Source organism: Folsomia candida, unplaced genomic scaffold (assembly GCF_002217175.1).
Source record: "Folsomia candida strain VU population unplaced genomic scaffold, ASM221717v1 Fcan01_Sc002, whole genome shotgun sequence".
NCBI lineage: Eukaryota > Metazoa > Arthropoda > Collembola > Entomobryomorpha > Isotomidae > Folsomia > Folsomia candida.
In genome coordinates this window covers 5,600,662-5,618,517 of record NW_019091194.1, presented here as the reverse complement: position 1 = coordinate 5,618,517, position 17,856 = coordinate 5,600,662, and the positions used below count along the sequence as shown (strand labels likewise).

The following is a 17,856-nucleotide window of genomic DNA, read 5'->3' as shown; positions in this document are numbered from 1 at the left end:
GTTCTTGGCATTACGTAGTTAAAATTAAAATTTACTAGTTCGTTTTATTTATCAACATCTGTATAATATAAATAATATGCAGCACTATTTAACTTTCCTCAACAGAATCTGACAACCAAACTGACTATCATGACGATGAATGCATTTGACACAGTTGAAAATCCCGACGCCGTCGTTGTAGTAGGTGCGGTGGTAGTTGGTGCATCAGTGGTTGGTGCGCCAGTGGGGGCTGTGGTTGGTGCGCCAGTGGGGGCTGTGGTCGGCTCGCCAGTGGGGCCTGTGGGGATGAAAGGCTCCAGACAGTCCATATTCAGTTCAAGTTTCAGGCACGATGGGTCGGCGACTATTCCGGCCAATGTACATCCCTTTAAATTAAGTGCATTTTACTTACTTAATTGTCATACAAAACGTAGATATAAAAGTATCCTAAAATATGTATATAAGACAATGTGTACTTACGTTTATTACATGGTCTACAGAGCATCGGACAGCTTCGGTGAGAATTGTTTTGAATTCATCATTGTCTGTCCACGCAGCGTCAAAGAATTCTTGTATGTCAGTGCTCAACTTCGCCCAGTCGATAGGTTCACCGTCAATCGTTGCGACTCCCCCGTCCAGACTCAATTCTTTAAATCCAACGTCCAAAACCAAACTGCGCACTAATAGAGTTCCTGTGAGTCTTACACTTGCGTCAATTTTGAGGAAAACATCGGCAACGGATGCAGAAATGTCTCCAGACCCATCAATAGTGGTCGTCACTTCTTCTCCCGTTTTGACTTCTATGTGCATGTTGTAGCCAGACGTGGACAAGGCCGCAGAAGGCAGCGACAAATCCCACGTAATACGGCCTGTTATAACGACAACCTGAAAGTTGTCAACTATAGCACTCAGTCCTGTGATTTCCAAATCGGTTCTAATCATAAAAATGTAACCATTATTAAAATGAAGGCATACAAATCAGCATACACATTTTCTTTGTTTATATAATAAACTAACGTAGTCTGCAGATTCCCAGTGATTGTAATTGGTGGCTCCAAGAAATCTAATGGGATGTCAATCGGTAATTCCCCAGGAGCTACAAGTACCGGATCTGGAAATGGGGGCAGAATAGTGGCTTTTCCTTCCAGAGGCCCGCTATTCACATTCCTCAACTCCTTCACCAAACGGTCCACATAGCTAAACGTGAGTGTCTTGACGAGCCATACCTTCGCAGCTGAAATTAGTAATCGGTCAGATTTCAGTTGTATTATTTGTTATTTTTATTTACATGTTATTATCTAAACGCTTACAATGAGTTGTGATATTCCTGGGGAGAGGGATCTTGGCACTAACGATGGTCAATACCACAGCTACTGTGATTAGCCGGAGAATGGATTTCATTGTGATTTTTCCTGAGATCTGATTCAATTAATTTGTTGCTACCAAAGCGATGCGACCACGAAGGGATCTGGGAACTGACTATGGAAAGATGAACAAATCCTGCCGAATTATATTGCCACTAGTGGACAATCAAGTATGTGACAATTTGATAAGGAAATTTATGTCACGGTTGTTGAGTTTGCATATATCAGACAATTTAATTTATCGAATCCATACTATGGCACATGACAATCTTTTCACTCATTGACATTAGTCTCCAACATCAGATACTTCAATTGATTAGAAAAATATATTAAATGATTTGTCATTTTCCCATTTAATTAAATGTCGATTACGGATGTATATGTCCATACTTAGATCCATGATTCTAGTAGCATCATTCTTCATTTCATGCACTTTTTTACACTAGTAGTGGTATTATGCATAACGAATTGTGGAGACGATAAGTCATAGTAAAACACTGCAAACTTGTTATTTTATCAAGTCAATTAGTGTTACATATGTAAAAGTACAGCATGCGTGGTACGGATTAATACCGAGTCAGTGATGCATAATCACCCAGATAAAGCTGACTTATAAATACATACATAAATTATCATTATCCTTATCACATTCAACCAACAAATTATTACGGCAGGTAATCAAGGAAAATAAGATTTATTGAAATGCAACTTTTTATGCAGAAAGTATATTTATTGTAAAATATAATCATGCTAATTAAAGGATGAGAATTACAAAACCTAAAGTTAGAAAAACGAACGCATTAAAAATGGGGGAGATTGCACCACTAGTAGTCGTCGGGATTGTTGTAGGTCCGGTGGTTGGGGTAAGGCAGGTTGGGTCAATTTGGTCTCTCAAACACTCTGCAAGAATAAGTAGCAAAAACCGTGTTACTTTTTCCGATTGATAACAACGTTCGAGGACAAGATCCTGCGACAAATACTGGATATTGCATACCAAAATTTCCACTAGTTAAGTCAGCTATTGTGCATGGCTAAAAATTAATACATTTATAGTTAGTAAATGAAATCAAGTAATATGAGTCCAAATATTTTCTTACATTGATAATAGAATCCACCGAACATCGAACCGTTTCTACGATAGCCGCTTTAGCATCACTATTCCATGTAGAGTCAAACCATTCCTGCACCTGTTTGCTAACTTCAGTCCAAACAATTTGTTCGCCATCGATAGTTGCATCTCCTCCATCAATGGCCAAGTTACGGAATCCAACATCAAACTCCAAGCTTGTGAGACCGAGATTTCCAGTAAGTTTAAATTGTGCTGCAAGCTTGAGAAAAACAGTGGAAACCGACCCCGTAAGGGCACCACCCCCAGCAACATTATGAGATACAGTAGCCCCCTCTTTAATTTCTAGTTCTACAGTGTAATCATTGGCTGAAACGGAAATCGTGGGGATGGTTACGTCCCAACTTAATCTGCCATCGATAATACTAAACTCAAATTTGTCTTGCAACCCATTGAGTCCTGTGATCTCCAAGTTGCTCCTACGGTAGGAATTTTACATTGAAGTATTTATATTAATTTGTGATACGTTCAATATTGTGAATATTTCATACTTCGTTTCGACATTTCCTGCAATGGTAACAGGAGGATTTACAAAATCCAGATTAATATCCACGGGAATAACAGTGGGCGGAATGATAACAGGGTCTGGAAAGGGGGGAAGAATTGTGGCCATCACCATTTGCTCTTCACGAGTGTTGTTCATGTTCCGAATTTCATTCACAAGGCGATCCATACAGTTTGAAACTATCGCTCTCACCAAGTATTCCTTTGCAGCTGGAAATTTAGTAACGCTTTCAATTTGCATACATGTGTATGTAGATATGTTTCTTATGTAGTTCTTTGATTTTCGAAATGGTAATAACACATATTTTACTTACAATATATCTCAGCATTTTTGGCGAGAGAAAGTATATGGGCGGAAGTGCCAGCAATGGCAACAATTGCAAAAGTGCAAATGGTGAAAATTGATTTCATAGTGATTTCCGGTAGAACGTATTGTCTGGAAAATTTTACTCAAATGCAAAATTTTAATGTCCAACAGAGAACTGTTAAGCTGTATGTGAAAACGACTACTTTTATGTTTATGTAACAAATCAAGCGTCAAGTAATCATGTATTTAACTGATAAGCACGATTTTGGGAAATATATTAGTGTTAAGCCCTTTATTCTGCCGTCGTTTAGCAAACCGGTAAGTATAGAACTGGTAACATAACGACAAAATAATGTATCATATGCGAATTGACAGAAAAAAAAGTATATTCACACATGTACATGCATACGTTAAAATAATTGGATAAAATTTCATCTAGGTACAAAATTTGAATTTCCATCAAGTGATCTCAAATTTCCAGTCGAGTATGGGGAGCTAATTGAAGCCTTGCAGGAGGATCTCAAATTGGAATTCCAATGACAGACTTTAGAACAAGATGAAACTTGACTAAATCCAATTAAACCAATATGGGTTGAAAAAACTTGTTTGCTCGCTCCATCACTCACTCACTTTTACACCAGTTTGTTCAATTCTCACAAATTGCACTTTGTCTCCCGACTACTGTTCCTTTCAGACTTTGTTGTGACTTTTTTTTTGAACTACCAGTGGTTAATAAGTTTCCACATTTACGTAATGGCTAGACATAACTCCGATAAAGAAAATAACGACGTTGCAAAAAATAGAAAAATTGGGAAGAGGAGCAAACTTGTAAAGAATGTACCATGTCCTCTCTGTCCAGCGAAATGCACAACTCTGAAAGCACTAGGCACTCATCGTTACTTGCATCACAACGGGACGGAAGCTGAGTAAGTGGGTTCATAAAGCCAACCAGCCTAAACTTATCATGCACATGTTATCTTTTTATCTATTTTAGGAGGAAAGAGAGAGCGGACAAGAAACGGAAACAAGCCGCGGCCACCAATAAGAAAACCCACGTAGCCTCATTTTGCAACGACAAGGATAAGTTGGATGTTTTCAAAGGTAAATACGTGCATACAATAATAATAATAATAATTTCGTCATAATAATAATATTAGTATGCTTGTTCATTTGCAGGGGATATAAATCAAACAGCCCCTATCGATGATCAAGAAGAGGAATTCATAAGGTTGGCAGAGAAACAAAGAAGTGTCGTCCAGTCGTACTATCAAAATGTAATTTTGATAGTACCAGCAACAGTAGGAGAGGAGCAATTGGATGGGTTCTTTGGTGTTGAGAATGGACCACAATGCTCGGCATATGTTGGAACGTCTGCTGCACCCGGTGGGTGCAACGTTCACCAAACCATTTTGTCGAGAAGTATTTCAGGACCTGCGAAGATGCTATTGGAAAAGAATGATGATGGAACCAACAAATACCATGCATTTCTTCAGGTAATTATGAACCATTTTTTCCCATCCTTTCTCACTATACACATGCACATTACATAGTTAAAACTTATTTTTTAGGACATTGAAATAAACACGGGTATTAGTAAGGAGACTAACCAGAAAGCGGCGTTCAAATGGGAAAGCTTTCATACCGTATGTAACATAACTTTCTCTTGCTAATTATCCATACATCCTCTAATTTTATGTGTTCCTTCAAGTATTCAGCAGCAGGCCAACGCAAAACCAAGACCGAGACGCTCAAAGTTGTCTACTTGAACGAGGTCATTGAGACGGAAGAGGGCAAGAAGGGTGGACTGTCGTTGCCGCAAATCAGGCGAGCGTATAGGCTTGGAAGATCCGGTCACTGCATCATCGGACCACAACAAGAATTTGAAGGAATACAAATTCGATTCCCTCTACGTGATCACCAGGGTCAACTACTGTTCAAACCATTCACAACTGACTTGGCTGACAACTTGAATTGAAATTTTAATTTTAATTTCTCTTCTCATTTTCTGTTGTTGGGTTTCATGTTTATTCTTATCTTCTCATGCATGCAAAAAATACGTCAATGCTAAATTACGATTGATTACGCAAATTATTGGGTCTCCTTATTAATGAGTAACATGTTCAAACACGTTTGTGCTGATGACCGATGACTCAGAACTACTTACGATTAGCACCAAAATTAATAATGACGTTGTCCAGATAAACGTTAGTATTAAATACTTTAAATATCTTGAGGCGTGCAATAATAGAACAAAATGATTAAGAGCAGGAAATCATTGATTGATACATTTGTATGCTGGATATCTCTGTACGACTCACAATGAAGGTCTGTAAAATTTACAGACTTTGAGGCGCGTTTTCTCCTCTTCAGGTGAAAATTTGCATATATCTCTCATACTAATTATTCGGAGTCAGTACACCGAATGGAATAACACATGGTAAATATGTAGATGTATATTTTTGTTTAATTAGATTTGAGGGACGACGATCCAAGTAAAAATTAGATAGGTGCAAACAACATGAGAACATTACATATGTAGTTTGTCATGAAGCGAAAGAATGGCAATTGATCTTAGATATAGATATATATACATGTATATCACTTCAATTTATTCGAAAAGGCATCAAAATACTGTACAGGTACATAAGTGCATGCCATAATTTCAACTTGAAGCTAGCAGAATCTTGCAACTATACTGACTATAATGATTATGATTGAGCTAGACATAGTTGAAAATCCTGAAGACGTTGTTGTAGGAGCTGTGGTCGTTGTGGGGTCTGTAGTTGGTGCAACAGTGGGGTTTGTAGTTGGTGCAACAGTGGGGTTTGTAGTTGGTGCAACAGTGGGGTTTGTAGTTGGTGCAACAGTGGGGTTTGTAGTTGGTGCAACAGTGGGGTTGTAGTTGGTGCAACAGTGGGGTTGTAGTTGGTGCAACAGTGGGGTTTGTAGTTGGTGCAACAGTGGGGTTTGTAGTTGGTGCAACAGTGGGGTTTGTAGTTGGTGCAACAGTGGGGTTTGTAGTTGGTGCAACAGTGGGGTTTGTAGTTGGTGCAACAGTGGGGTCTGTAGTTGGTGCAACAGTGGGGTTTGTAGTTGGTGCAACAGTGGGGCTTGTAGTTGGTGGTTCAGTGGGGTCTGTAGTTGGTGGTTCAGTGGGGTCTGAAGTTGGTGGTTCAGTGGGGTCTGAAGTTGGTGGGACCGTGGGGTCTGTAGTTGGTGGTTCAGTGGGGTCTGAAGTTGGTGGGACCGTGGGGTCTGTAGTTGGTGGTTCAGTGGGGTCTGTAGTTGGTGGTAGCAAACAGTCCATATTTAGTTCAATTTTCAGGCACGATGGGTCGAGGGGTAGTCCGATCAATGTGCAGCTCTTTAAATTAATTACATTAGTCACGTAGTTATATAAATTACATGGATAGCATATAAATTACATGAAGGGTTCTTAATATATACGTTTGTACTTACGTTGATTACATGGTCTACAGAACATCGAACAGCTTCAGTTATTATGCCTTTCACTTCGGGATTATTTGTCCACGTCGTATCAAACCAAGTTTGCAGGTTGTTCCCCACACTTTCCCAATTGATTGGCGTTTCATCCACATGTGCTTCTCCTCCATCCAAGGTCAATCCTTTAAAGCCAAGGTCTAACTCCAATTCACGAACCCCCAAGTTGCCAACCACCTTCAGGGTGGCCACTATATGCAAAAATACTTCCGTCACAGACGCAGTAAGGGCTCCACTTCCTGTTACCGAGTGAGGTGTTCCAAGGTCAAGGATTAAATCCATATTATACAATCCATTCACATTGATCGAAGGGATTGTCACATCCCAGGCTGCCTTATAAGGAGGAAGCTGTAGACTTAATTCAAAGTTGTCTTCCAAATTGCCTAGACCGGTAACTTCCGTGTCATCCCTAAAACGCAATTTTATTTAACGTATATTTTTCTTAAAACGGTCTCTGAGCAATTATGCATATTTTACTCACGTTAAGGCTAACAGTCCCGTGACACTGATGGGTTTACCATCAATGTCAAAACGGATTTCAACCGGTATTTCTACGGGTGCTACAATAAGGGGATCATCAATTGGAGGGATTATGGAAGCCATTGCTTCCCCAGGTGATGCATACATGTTGTCCCGAAGCTCTTCCAGCAAACGGTTGACATAGCTGAACGTTATCGTCTGCACCAACCATACCTTTGCAGCTGTATTGATGAGCAATCAATTATTAGGAGAAATAAATATTTTTTCTATAAGTAAAAGTATTTTGTTTTACATGGAATCGTGTAATTTTGATTAGTAACGGCCACACGACCCTGTGCAACGGTTGTTAGTGCCACGACTGACGCAACAAGGAAAAGGATCGATTTCATGATTATATGCTGTCCCGAATGACTTCCACAACTCTTCACCCAAAATGAACGACTGAGATGGGCTCAAGTATCTTGCATACAATTCATCCCCCAACTTTTGTAAAATTTAACGTAATAATTAACAGGTGTAATCAATCATGGGACAATTAGTTGAGATATTTGCATGACATGATTGAGGTCCAACAGGTTATTCGACATTTAAAAGTATGTGACATTACACAAGACCAGTCGATTGATTCGTTATCTTAAAATTGATACCAATCAATGGAACGCATATGCATGCATATGTATGTTCAAGTTAATTGTATTTAGAAATAATTCCCTCCTTCAGATCGGAATTAAGCACTCATGTAAAAATAATACTTAAATGTTACTCAACGGTTTTTCCACTTTGGTATTTCATGATATAATAAAAATTGTATTGTGTTTTTTTATTTTTAAAATACCATGAATAAAACAAAGAGCACTGGCATCACAAATTTCATGGAATTTTGGAATTGATTTCCTTCACTATTATCTGTCGTACTAGTAGAAGGCGTAGTGCTACTAGACATTTGAGAAGTTGGCGTTGTACTTCTAAACTCCAAACAAACGACGTATGTCTCAAATAAGGGCTTGATTTTGTCAATGTGTCCAATTTCAATAATTGTCTCGTTTATTTTGTAGCATTCCTGATTCCCATAGTGAAAGCAATCTTTAAAACATAGGGCGAGAGGATTGTTAAGTACATGCATATTTCATTTATTATTTTGATTTCGTTCTTTGTATTTATACCAAAGTCTCCAGCAATAAAATGGGCCACTGTACAATTCTAGAAAATAAGTAACAATTATGACATATATGCAAGTTAATGAAATTTCAGTAAAAACAAAACTATGATACTCACTTCAATAATCTTATTGATATCACACACCATCATCGCATTGATGATTGCCCGTGTCTCGTTATTCCAAAAAGTATTAAAATATGTCTGGAAATTGTCACTGAATGTGTCCCACTGGATCGTAACTCCGCCCACGGTAGCATTATTGCCACCATCCAAATGAAAGTTTGAAAATCCCAGATCAAGATCTACATCACTTATTATAAATTTCCCATGAAGTGTTGGAATGTTTGATTTTCCTTGAAGCGTGAAAAAAACATTGTCGACAGATCCTGTTAGCAGATTTTCGCCAAGGATACTTGTCTCTTTTCCCAATTCCTCCACGGTGAGATTCATAGTATAATTTCCTTCCAGTTGGATCAGAGGGATATTAATCTCCCACTTGACCATGAATTCCCCATTTAACGCGACAAAGGATAACTCGTCACGAATCTTGGAAAATCCGTATGCTCTCGTTTCGGACCTGTTTAGTATTAATATTAAGAAAAAATGCATGCAATTAGGATCAGGTAGTTTTTTTACTAACGTAACTCCTACTTCTCCAAGAATCGATTGATTCGGGATGGTGATGTTAATTGGAATAACGCCTGGGCCGAAACAATCTGGGTCTGGGAGGTTGGGTGGGATTACAGTGATATATGGGTTGACCTCATTGTCCTCCTTCGTCAGGAGATTGCCGTTCCGTATTTGTTGCTCCCGTTCACTAAACTGGTGAGAAATCGTTTGAGCAAGAAGAACATATCCGGCTGGAGATATTTGCATAAATGGGAAAATAGCTATTGTCATTATTAACTTCAAAATTTTGAAAATTTTTATGACTTACAAATCTTTTCTTCAGCCACAATACTACTCACTCCATGGTTGTGAAATATGAAAATGTAAATTATAAGTGTAGAAATTCTCATAATGGAATGTTTGCGTGAAATAAGAATGTACACAAGTTAGATATGTAGATCTTTCAGAAATTATGTAGTTCATCTTGGCATGCATAATCATAACATGCTTTGATAACCAGGCAATTGGCAGGCACCATATCAATTCAATTTGATAAGTATGCTGATTGATATCGATTAAAATATAGTGACACATTGCCTTTGTGCCAGGTCCAGAGTGCATGTGAATAACCTTGATCAAAATTTGACAGGTTTGATGAGAAATACATAAGTGCAAATATAATCAAATCGATATATAGATATGTCCAAACATCAAGAGTTAATTTTACTCCAGTTTCATTAAACTCAAATTTTATTAGCAATCGTTTCGAATTATGCAAGTTAACAAATATTGCAACCAATTAAACAACCACGAAACGAGTCACCAAATACATAAGACTTGTGGTAATGAAAAGGAACCCTGTTTCCGGACCTAGCACACCAACAGCAGCGGTTGTGATGGTCGTTTGCTCAGTGGTAACGTCATCCAGAGTTGTAATTTCAACAGGTTCTGGACATTCATTTACCCCAAAAGTATTCCAATTACTAACAAAATTGTTCTTAAAATCCGCGTGGATTAAGTTCGACTTCGAAAAACTTCCAAGTATCTCGTCCAAGTTAGTGTTGAGGCAGGCTAAACATAAACCATAAGTTAATTTCATAAGGCTGATTGTAGTACACACAAGTATGTAAATCGCACAGCGAATTGGGTGCTTTTTACCTGCAGGAGGTTGAAGGAGCTCTAGTATAGAACAGCGCTTAAAAACAAACAAATAAATTGTTGTAAAATTCGAAATCTTGGTCACAATCGACAGAATAGAAATAATTGCTGCATAATGTTACCCACTCCAAAAATAAGGTTTAGGATGCTAGGCAGAATCCCTGTAACAGTTTTGATAATAGGGAGCACGACGGTTTGCATGAAATTTTGTATTGCTGGGGCCAGATCAAGTTCACCATCGTAAGTGTCTAATCCGTTAGTTTTAATGATCCAATGTGCTATACATTCAAACAAATAATCAAATCCTGTTGATTCCTCAAATATTTTCCAATACAATGCATCGGAAAGTTATAGAATTGTATGTCTTACCAAACCAAGACATATTTTTGGTGCCGAAAGAAATTGTGACATTGTCAAAACGTAAGGACTCGTTGAGTGGGAGGAGCTTTGCACTGGCCAAGAAGAAGAAAAATCCATCTTCCATCTTAAAAGATGCGTTATGAGCTTCATGAGAAGTATTGAAAGCGTCTCCCAATCCGAGCTCCATCCTATAGTCGCCTAAAACATCGAGGAGAGGATTATCCACCCTCCACGAAATACTGCCTGGTTGATCAGGATCCGAGAAGTTAACGTAAAGGTCAAGATTGTCCACTAATTTGTCCATCCCTCTGATTTCATAATCGGTTCTAAAATTAAAAAAACATTACTAATCCGGTTCTCATACAAAATGCTGATTGCAATTCTAAATTTGTGTTCTATACACACAGCATTTCATGCTTGTAGGTAAGGCCAATGAGGTCAATGATAAGGTCGAACGTTGTAACATTCATGCACATCCACTCCTTATATTCTGGAAAGAGTGAAGCCCCCTTCGTTCCAATTGGGTTGGATTCGACCGACCCGTATCTTGCAGCAAGACGCGTTACAAATGCCGAAACAATTCCTTGGGTGGCAACCTCGCTAAGAACTGACAATGAGATCGAAATCATAAACAAAAATAAATTAATAATACTTCCGACTCACTATTTAAACCTGTTTTATAAATAAACCAACCTTCTATTTGCTTGGGCGACAAATCAAAAATGTTACCAGGAGGACCCTCCTCTGCAACCTGACCTTGTCCTCTCCCACAGGAAATGGCGCAAAGGACCCCCAATAAAACCATAACCTTTTTGTGCAACATTTTCGTTTTTATTGCTTTAATTATGAATTACTAGACTTGGGCACCAAGCTAAATTAATTGGGGACTGAATATGAGTATTGGACAATTAAACGTGCCCACTTTTTGCTATATATTATGCATTGACTTGTCCAGTGATAAGGAGATCAATACACACATATTGATAACCACGTCTACATATTGCGGATTGTAAATATAATTCTCATTAAATCTATTCCTCACCTTTGTGCAACTTCATACATATGTCACTCGTTCAAAGCAAGATCATCATTTATCGGGTGAGATATGCACAATTTTCCTTTTCCAACCAATAAAACAATTCAATCTTTGATAAACAGTTGACATTGTTGGACTAATCAGTTGAATAGTGTGACCAAGTCCAACACTAGAATATATAACTATACATATTATTCAAGAATGCAGGTGGCATGCAGGTGGTATTGAGCTTTGTGAGAATGCATAATATGTACAAAGTATGCGTGAGTTGATTGGGTATGACTACATAAATGCATATGTGCTTGACTATGCAAATAGGTAAGTCAGTATTGTAAATATTCTAATAATAAATAAGTAAGACAAGAATTTACTCTTCTTACGATGTTAAAAATAAATTACTCAAAGTAAATGGATGATATATGTAAGGATAACAAACATCACGGCACTGGAAATAATGGTTGGCTGCAATTGAGGAGCTCCTCCGGGGGACGTGGTTTCCGTGGAGCTGGGCGACACACCTGTCGTTCCCGTAGAGCTGGGCGACGGACCTTCCGTGGAGCTGGGCGACACACCTGTGGTTTCCGTAGGGCTGGGCGACGTACCTGTGGTTGGGGAGGTCACAGCGGAATCGGTAGTGATGTCGACTGGAGTTGTCGTTATCTCTGGAATTGTGGGCACGGTGGGAAATGGACATTCATTGACGCCAAAAGTACCCCAATCATTTACAAAATTTTTCCCAAAATCATTATCCGTAAGGATTAAGGTCGACGTAGATAAACTTCCAAATATCTCTCTCAAGTCAGTGTTGAGGCAGGCTGAATAAATACATACAAACCACAAGTTAGATGATTGTGCATGCATTTATCTGTGTTCATATTAAAATCTTATGAGCGATTTTTACCTGTCTGATTTTGAACAAGGTCTAGCACAGAACAATCCTTAAAGACAAATATACATAAATATAAACTTTTGTAAAATTTTAAATTTTCATTCGACGGAATTATTAATTGTCACGTAAATATTACCCACCTTAAAAATAATGTTTAGAATGCTAGGCAGAATCCCCGTAACAGTTTTGATAATAGGGATCAAGATGGTTTGCATGAAATTTTGTATTACTGGACCCAGATCATATAGACCCTCGTAAGTTGGTAATTCATTAGTTTCAATGATCCAATTCGCTATACAGATATAATCATGTGGTTTTCGAGATATCATGCAAGAAGGTCACATAAAATAATCTGTTGTTTTACCAATCCAAGTTATATTTTTATTTCCAAGAGAAAGTGTTATATTGTCAAAACGGAAAGGCTCGTCGAGTGGGAAGACCTTCGCCGTGGCCAAGAAGAAGAAAAATCCATCTTCCATATTAAAAGATGCGTCATGAGCTTCATGAGAAGTATTGAAACCGTCTCCCAATCCGAGTTCCATCCTATAGTCGCCTAAAATATCGACACGTGGCGTATCCACGGTCCATCTAATACTGAGGGGAAAGTCGGGGTGCTGGTCGTCAAAATAAATTCGTACGTTGTCCACTATTGTGTGAAGGCCGATTACTTCGAGGTCGGTCCTGAAACATTTAAACCATCAATCTAAGTTACAAGTTGTAGTCGTTTAATTCGTAATTACAGCATTTTGTGATGATAGCGGAGCCCAATGGTATCATCTTCGAATCCAAACTCGGTCGCATTGATACAGATATGTTCTGGATATTGTGGAAGTAAAGGGAGCCTATTTGTGCCAATTCCCTCAAGTCGATTTATAAATGCAGATATGATTCCTTGAGCTGCAATAGCACTGAAAACTGAAAATTATTCATTTCAGTAATAAATTAGTATTTTTAATCTAGACACCAGAATAATTTGTGTTATTGAATTGAGAGCTTATCCATTACATTCAATCTGTTTTTGTGAGAAGGTCAAATTATTTCCCAAACCAAACTCGTTTTGTGCTTGACATCCTTGTTTCCCAAAAAAAAGAGAACAAGAAGACAACCAGCAGTGGAATCAAAAAATTTTGCATTATGATCAATTTTGATATTAATATGTTTTACTAAGAACTCCAATCTTGGTTCCACTGACCACTCGACGACTGAAGCCAGCTAGCAATAATTCGTACTCAATATCCACTCGATCATGATATATAAATTGATAAATTGATACATCAAAACATTAATTCGGTGATAACTCAAGGTTTACTCAAGTGTAGCAAAAATCATCAGTTATAGGCTGCTTCTCAGATTGAGACACAATCAGTAATCAACTTTCCATGTCACTCCACTTCCGGCCTGCTTTTCTGACCAATATTCAATAATGAAATATTGATGAAATATTCAATACTTAGATAATAGATAACTTTTCCTGGGGTCCAGAGACTTAATGATAAATGACTGATACGTAGCCCATAATTTGATAAGCAGTCAGACATGTTACGAAGGAGAGAAATCATTTTCATATACGAAATTACTTATATAGCACATATATTGAATGGTGATTAGATGATCTGCTGCAAATTAATTAAAATTTACGACATACATAAAGTATTCCCAATTATTATTCATATGGTTGGTGATAAGCCGGGTAAATTTCGCAATTCGACTGATTGTAACATGACAATTCCAACGAAATCATAGAATTATTAAATTTAGGAAGAAGTAGTTTATTCCATACTATTATTGCTAACATGGATTACTGTAAAGCATGACTGACTGATAATTTTAAGTTCATAAAATTACGGACACTTTACGACCAGCACTTTTTCTTCAACCTCGATCCCTTCATTTGTCGCCCAGCCCCAATTGACGCTTGCACTTCGCACCCCTTCGGGCACCTGTACGATAACGGACTTTGGCATTTCTTGCTCCAACTCGTCGCGAACATGAAGGTTTAGTCGGAACGTGTTGGATGCCGTGGTTTTCAGAGCTATGAAACATAAGCACAAAAGTTTTTTGAATGATTTGCATAACATTTAGACCGCACATTAAAATATGTATCTCACCGTTCAATTCTCCACCAAAACTTCGAACCAGCACTTCCACTCGGACTCGATGAAGATCATCATTTTCACTCATCCCCTCAACCATGTGACAATTTACGTTTACCGATTTTAGCAACATTCCCCTTCCTGACACAGTAATTTTATACCCGTTGTAATTGATAGTATCGGTGGGAATGGATTCCTCGCTGTGAAAATCAATTTCGGATAGATATTAAATATTATCTATTATGAAAATCTCATATGAAGGAATATATGATTTTTCGAACCTCAAAAAATTTCCCATCCGCTGTAAAAGTCCTGATGGGAAAAAGTTGAAGATGTTGGTGAGTATTTCAGATTCATAATTTGTATCGAAATTGACATAGTTTAGGAGGGACGACATTCTCGATTCGTCAGTCATTGATGACGAAATCTTTCTAAAAAGCTCTTCCTGCACAACGGTCGATGTGGTCCTCGCCAGCATTATTTCTTGGTGGGCATTATCTGTCTCTCCTGGAAGCTCCGTTTTAGTCACGTCCAAATGGGTTGAGATTGTCCGACCTGACCTTCTTCCCCTCTTTATGAGTGTAACGGTCGGGAGCTTGGTGCTGGAAGTTGTGACCGTAATTGGTGGCGAGAATGGAAGCTGGAAGATCTTGTAATGTGGGAGGAGCGAGAGAGTTGTCGTTCTTGTGGAGTGGTTTGGAGTGGATTGTGGTGTGGGTACAGCGGGTGGTGGTGTTGATGAAATTTTGAAAATTCTATTGTTATTCACATCTACGGATTGAGGTAGGATTTCAATTTATTTATGTTCATATGCATCACCAGTTTGGATTGGATAACAATAACCAACCCAATTCAAATTCCTCATCTTCAATTGGGCCCATGGCTGGACTCTCTTGTTCTCCAACTGGGCTACACTTGACTTTGACATCGTTTTCGTCTAGACAGAAAGGTATTGATGAAATAGTGACACAACGTATAAAAAAACTCAAAAACAAGTACCAACCGATGGTGGGAATCGTTTTCAAATCCAATACGGCATCTTCTTCAACGGTCAAACCCACCACCACTTCTACGATTCCATGTAAATTATTAATTTGCGAAAATCCATTCGTACGATAGCTTACCTTCAATCTCAGGTGTTTCTCTCAAAATTTCCAGAATTTTTCTGGAATCTGAAACGCTTCGACGTCTGCTAGAGCTGAGAGATCGTGATCGAGCCGAATATAAAGGAATTTTTGACATTTTTCAAGCCTGAAATTTTGAATACAAAAATTTTGCGGAAATAATAATAAAATTTTACTTGGCTTGTGTGATTTGCCGTAATTGTTAATTTGTTACTGCAAATGTGGCACAGTTGTCAAAGTGATTTGACAAAGTTAAAGTGACCTTGTCAAAATGCATCGCAGGATATAAAGTCACAGGAATTATTGAGATGAATCCAGTATCTGTTCATTTATCAGAAATTTCATCCATGCTACTAATTGATTTGTATCCGTCATAAATATCTACTCATTTAAGTCTCGACATATATAGTTTTTGCACCATTTTCAGAAATATATTTAAAATGCATGTAAAATGTATTACAAAATTGCCATTCCACAAGTGAATAATTTTCAGTATTCATCATTATTTACAGACACTTAAATTTTGACATTTAACCGCCATGCATGTACATATTTAAATCTGTACATATACACAGATTCTAAATAGCCGACCTTTCAATCCAATAAGACCTGACCACTTGTCCGATACCTTCATGTCATGCCAGAAAAAGTACAAATTGTCATGAAATAAAATTGTTTTGTTCCAGCATAATTGGATATTTGTTCTCATGTTGTACCCAACCACAAACGTATACTTTATCCGTCCGTCCTTCAGTAATAGGACAAAGAACACGCATTCCACGATAATAATATAATTCCAGTTCTCCTTTTCCACACGCTGACACGATATCCATCCAGACACAAATGCATATAAGTAACATTAGCTTCTTACCAGTCTCAGCTGGTTGTTGAATCCATTCCATTTGATTAGTGTAGTGTGAAAAATTATCGATTTCTCATGTATTCCGTGTGTACATACATGCATGAAAATATATCTCTAGTATGCATACAGTATTCATTATACATATTTTTCTCTTTGGCAGTGAAAGCATATCCAAACTTAAGTGCCTTTCATCAGCGTCATGAGGATGCACTCAACCAGGACGATAACTATTGACATTGGATTGGAAGCTATTTGTACTATTCACTATATATAACTTTCTATTCTTCAAGTGCTAGATACACACAAGGAACATCAGCACAATAGATAAAATGTCAACCCAGATACATAACTAGGGAAAGAAAGTTTGTGGTTAGTACATGTCCGAATTTCATATCGAAAGGTTTGCGATAAAACCTGAGACAAAACCTGAGACAAAACGACGCCATATAAAATAAATTAATAGAGAACAAAAAAAAACTGCTCTTCAATTTTAAACCGAGTACCCAAGTATTTCCCAGTTTTCTACCTCTTAAATATACCTAAATTTTTGAAATTATTAAAAACTAGACAATGTGTGATGACCTCGATGACTTATTGCAATGCGCTATGTGCGCAGCGTGTTGTTACGCGTGTTGTATGTGCTGCAAAGGTAATAACGGTAATTTGCACATAAAGTTTCGAAATATAATTACTGATTGTATTTATGTATTGTTTTCAGGAGGCGGAACTGGAAATAACGCTATGGTGCATCATCATCCCGGCGTTGTGATGCAACAACCCGGCGGGTACTATCCCCAGCAACCTGCGCCTTATTACGTGCAACAACAAGCACACGGACCACAAGGGGGCTACAATTTTGGACCCCAACAACATCAAATGCCGTTGCAGATGAAGGGTCCACCAGGAAATGATCCATTCCTCGCGTACCCACTGCCATCAGCCCCACAACAGTATCCACCACAGGGGCCTCCTCCCCCTTATCCGTATCCTGCGACTGCTCCATACGCGGCTTATCCTCAACAGCAGACTTACCCACCAGCCTACGAAGGGATATCGCAACAAAAGTTCTAGATAAATAAGTGAAACAGGGATTACAGATGTATTCGACTACTGATTAATTAAAGTATAAAATTACGAGTACGTCAAGTAATATGTGTTAGTGCGATTGTTATCATATTTGAGTTTACGTACATAAATAATAAATACAATAAAAAAACTGGGTTATTAAAACTACGTAAAAATCGAATAAGAAGTTTACGACTGTACAACGTCTGTATACATATTTATTTCAATTAGTGAGTATATA

General features: G+C 38.1%; 9 protein-coding genes and 1 long non-coding RNA gene across 14 annotated transcripts; 2 read left to right on the top strand and 8 right to left on the bottom strand.

Annotated features, from left to right (window-relative positions):
- Position 1: 1 nt before the first annotated feature.
- LOC110843587 lies at positions 2-1,473 on the bottom strand. Its single transcript, XM_022089555.2, has 4 exons — positions 1,290-1,473; positions 997-1,213; positions 460-913; positions 2-365 (listed from the first exon to the last, which is right to left on the bottom strand). The coding sequence occupies exons 1-4, from the start codon at positions 1,378-1,380 to the stop codon at positions 99-101; spliced, it is 1,029 nt and encodes a 342-aa protein (XP_021945247.1). The 5' UTR covers positions 1,381-1,473; the 3' UTR covers positions 2-98.
- Positions 1,416-5,876, top strand: LOC118434487. 3 transcript variants are annotated; one of them, XM_035848188.1, is made up of 6 exons: positions 1,416-1,513; positions 3,720-4,206; positions 4,275-4,381; positions 4,457-4,773; positions 4,849-4,923; positions 4,989-5,876. In XM_035848188.1, exons 2-6 carry the CDS (start codon positions 4,034-4,036, stop codon positions 5,253-5,255), a joined length of 939 nt encoding a protein of 312 aa, XP_035704081.1. In that variant the 5' UTR covers positions 1,416-1,513; positions 3,720-4,033; the 3' UTR covers positions 5,256-5,876. The 3 variants fall into 3 exon arrangements, with proteins under 3 accessions (XP_035704081.1, XP_035704080.1, XP_035704082.1); XM_035848187.1 differs by lacking the exon at positions 1,416-1,513 and adding an exon at positions 2,785-2,893; XM_035848189.1 differs by lacking the exon at positions 1,416-1,513 and having other exon boundaries at positions 3,152-4,206.
- On the bottom strand, positions 2,106-2,581 carry LOC118434488. The gene is made up of 3 exons (XR_004834077.1): positions 2,441-2,581; positions 2,338-2,374; positions 2,106-2,243 (listed from the first exon to the last, which is right to left on the bottom strand). It is a non-coding gene; the product is annotated as an uncharacterized LOC118434488 (long non-coding RNA).
- Positions 2,616-3,409, bottom strand: LOC110844920. Its single transcript, XM_035847143.1, has 4 exons — positions 3,288-3,409; positions 2,961-3,183; positions 2,693-2,888; positions 2,616-2,627 (listed from the first exon to the last, which is right to left on the bottom strand). Exons 1-4 carry the CDS (start codon positions 3,382-3,384, stop codon positions 2,616-2,618), a joined length of 528 nt encoding a protein of 175 aa, XP_035703036.1. The 5' UTR covers positions 3,385-3,409.
- On the bottom strand, positions 5,859-7,844 carry LOC110843257 (G8 domain-containing protein DDB_G0286311). Of its 2 annotated transcripts, XM_035848185.1 has the most exons (5): positions 7,554-7,844; positions 7,263-7,482; positions 6,740-7,190; positions 6,443-6,644; positions 5,859-6,060 (listed from the first exon to the last, which is right to left on the bottom strand). In XM_035848185.1, the coding sequence occupies exons 1-5, from the start codon at positions 7,648-7,650 to the stop codon at positions 5,954-5,956; spliced, it is 1,077 nt and encodes a 358-aa protein (XP_035704078.1). In that variant the 5' UTR covers positions 7,651-7,844; the 3' UTR covers positions 5,859-5,953. The 2 variants fall into 2 exon arrangements, with proteins under 2 accessions (XP_035704078.1, XP_021944910.1); XM_022089218.2 differs by having other exon boundaries at positions 5,859-6,644; positions 7,554-7,841.
- A 94-nt stretch (positions 7,845-7,938) lies between these two features.
- Positions 7,939-9,524, bottom strand: LOC110844823. 2 transcript variants are annotated; one of them, XM_022091121.2, is made up of 5 exons: positions 9,357-9,524; positions 9,060-9,279; positions 8,537-8,996; positions 8,425-8,461; positions 7,939-8,344 (listed from the first exon to the last, which is right to left on the bottom strand). In XM_022091121.2, the coding sequence occupies exons 1-5, from the start codon at positions 9,436-9,438 to the stop codon at positions 8,088-8,090; spliced, it is 1,056 nt and encodes a 351-aa protein (XP_021946813.1). In that variant the 5' UTR covers positions 9,439-9,524; the 3' UTR covers positions 7,939-8,087. The 2 variants fall into 2 exon arrangements, with proteins under 2 accessions (XP_021946813.1, XP_035704079.1); XM_035848186.1 differs by having other exon boundaries at positions 8,537-9,279.
- Positions 9,525-9,745: 221 nt separating this feature from the next.
- Positions 9,746-11,541, bottom strand: LOC110844110. Its single transcript, XM_022090234.2, has 6 exons — positions 11,240-11,541; positions 10,952-11,153; positions 10,556-10,872; positions 10,313-10,464; positions 10,187-10,223; positions 9,746-10,099 (listed from the first exon to the last, which is right to left on the bottom strand). Exons 1-6 carry the CDS (start codon positions 11,367-11,369, stop codon positions 9,828-9,830), a joined length of 1,110 nt encoding a protein of 369 aa, XP_021945926.1. The 5' UTR covers positions 11,370-11,541; the 3' UTR covers positions 9,746-9,827.
- Positions 11,542-11,920: 379 nt separating this feature from the next.
- On the bottom strand, positions 11,921-13,347 carry LOC110843256 (contact site A protein). The gene is made up of 5 exons (XM_035848411.1): positions 13,212-13,347; positions 12,836-13,152; positions 12,612-12,763; positions 12,484-12,520; positions 11,921-12,397 (listed from the first exon to the last, which is right to left on the bottom strand). Exons 1-5 carry the CDS (start codon positions 13,214-13,216, stop codon positions 11,982-11,984), a joined length of 927 nt encoding a protein of 308 aa, XP_035704304.1. The 5' UTR covers positions 13,217-13,347; the 3' UTR covers positions 11,921-11,981.
- Positions 13,348-14,277: 930 nt separating this feature from the next.
- LOC110843254 lies at positions 14,278-15,859 on the bottom strand. The gene is made up of 6 exons (XM_022089216.2): positions 15,689-15,859; positions 15,568-15,633; positions 15,412-15,501; positions 14,846-15,335; positions 14,580-14,764; positions 14,278-14,503 (listed from the first exon to the last, which is right to left on the bottom strand). The coding sequence occupies exons 1-6, from the start codon at positions 15,804-15,806 to the stop codon at positions 14,313-14,315; spliced, it is 1,140 nt and encodes a 379-aa protein (XP_021944908.1). The 5' UTR covers positions 15,807-15,859; the 3' UTR covers positions 14,278-14,312.
- Positions 15,860-16,580: 721 nt separating this feature from the next.
- On the top strand, positions 16,581-17,815 carry LOC110844729 (calcium-binding protein P). Its single transcript, XM_022091004.2, has 2 exons — positions 16,581-17,199; positions 17,269-17,815. Exons 1-2 carry the CDS (start codon positions 17,121-17,123, stop codon positions 17,619-17,621), a joined length of 432 nt encoding a protein of 143 aa, XP_021946696.1. The 5' UTR covers positions 16,581-17,120; the 3' UTR covers positions 17,622-17,815.
- Positions 17,816-17,856: the final 41 nt, after the last annotated feature.

Excerpts from the sequence above, each read along its gene's own strand:
- LOC110843256 (XM_035848411.1), bottom strand. Across the intron at positions 12,521-12,611 it reads TTCTAAACATTATTTTTAAG|GATTGTTCTGTGCTAGACCT; the intron begins GTGGGTAATATT and ends TTTGTCTTTAAG. Across the intron at positions 12,398-12,483 it reads CCTTGTTCAAAATCAGACAG|CCTGCCTCAACACTGACTTG; the intron begins GTAAAAATCGCT and ends GTATTTATTCAG.
- LOC110843587 (XM_022089555.2), bottom strand. The coding sequence starts at position 1,380 with ATGAAATCCATTCTCCGGCTAATCACAGTAGCTGTGGTATTGACCATC. Across the intron at positions 1,214-1,289 it reads CAGGAATATCACAACTCATT|CTGCGAAGGTATGGCTCGTC; the intron begins GTAAGCGTTTAG and ends TACTAATTTCAG. Across the intron at positions 366-459 it reads CTGTAGACCATGTAATAAAC|GGATGTACATTGGCCGGAAT; the intron begins GTAAGTACACAT and ends CTTAATTTAAAG.
- LOC118434487 (XM_035848188.1), top strand. The coding sequence starts at position 4,034 with ATGGCTAGACATAACTCCGATAAAGAAAATAACGACGTTGCAAAAAAT. Across the intron at positions 4,774-4,848 it reads AATACCATGCATTTCTTCAG|GACATTGAAATAAACACGGG; the intron begins GTAATTATGAAC and ends CTTATTTTTTAG. Across the intron at positions 4,924-4,988 it reads AATGGGAAAGCTTTCATACC|TATTCAGCAGCAGGCCAACG; the intron begins GTATGTAACATA and ends TGTTCCTTCAAG.
- LOC110844920 (XM_035847143.1), bottom strand. The coding sequence starts at position 3,384 with ATGAAATCAATTTTCACCATTTGCACTTTTGCAATTGTTGCCATTGCT. Across the intron at positions 3,184-3,287 it reads CAAAAATGCTGAGATATATT|CTGCAAAGGAATACTTGGTG; the intron begins GTAAGTAAAATA and ends CTAAATTTCCAG. Across the intron at positions 2,889-2,960 it reads GCAGGAAATGTCGAAACGAA|GAGCAACTTGGAGATCACAG; the intron begins GTATGAAATATT and ends TTCCTACCGTAG.
- LOC110843254 (XM_022089216.2), bottom strand. The coding sequence starts at position 15,806 with ATGTCAAAAATTCCTTTATATTCGGCTCGATCACGATCTCTCAGCTCT. Across the intron at positions 15,336-15,411 it reads AGATGAGGAATTTGAATTGG|ATGTGAATAACAATAGAATT; the intron begins GTTGGTTATTGT and ends CTCAATCCGTAG. Across the intron at positions 14,504-14,579 it reads TTTTGGTGGAGAATTGAACG|CTCTGAAAACCACGGCATCC; the intron begins GTGAGATACATA and ends TATGTTTCATAG.
- LOC110844729 (XM_022091004.2), top strand. The coding sequence starts at position 17,121 with ATGTGTGATGACCTCGATGACTTATTGCAATGCGCTATGTGCGCAGCG. Across the intron at positions 17,200-17,268 it reads GTGTTGTATGTGCTGCAAAG|GAGGCGGAACTGGAAATAAC; the intron begins GTAATAACGGTA and ends TATTGTTTTCAG.
- LOC110844110 (XM_022090234.2), bottom strand. The coding sequence starts at position 11,369 with ATGTTGCACAAAAAGGTTATGGTTTTATTGGGGGTCCTTTGCGCCATT. Across the intron at positions 11,154-11,239 it reads GTCGCCCAAGCAAATAGAAG|TTCTTAGCGAGGTTGCCACC; the intron begins GTTGGTTTATTT and ends TCTCATTGTCAG. Across the intron at positions 10,465-10,555 it reads CAAAAATATGTCTTGGTTTG|CACATTGGATCATTAAAACT; the intron begins GTAAGACATACA and ends TTGAATGTATAG.
- LOC110844823 (XM_035848186.1), bottom strand. The coding sequence starts at position 9,438 with ATGAGAATTTCTACACTTATAATTTACATTTTCATATTTCACAACCAT. Across the intron at positions 9,280-9,356 it reads TGTGGCTGAAGAAAAGATTT|CCGGATATGTTCTTCTTGCT; the intron begins GTAAGTCATAAA and ends AAATATCTCCAG. Across the intron at positions 8,345-8,424 it reads TTTTATTGCTGGAGACTTTG|ATTGCTTTCACTATGGGAAT; the intron begins GTATAAATACAA and ends TATGTTTTAAAG.
- LOC110843257 (XM_022089218.2), bottom strand. The coding sequence starts at position 7,650 with ATGAAATCGATCCTTTTCCTTGTTGCGTCAGTCGTGGCACTAACAACC. Across the intron at positions 7,191-7,262 it reads ACGGGACTGTTAGCCTTAAC|GGATGACACGGAAGTTACCG; the intron begins GTGAGTAAAATA and ends ATTGCGTTTTAG. Across the intron at positions 6,645-6,739 it reads CTGTAGACCATGTAATCAAC|AGCTGCACATTGATCGGACT; the intron begins GTAAGTACAAAC and ends ATTAATTTAAAG.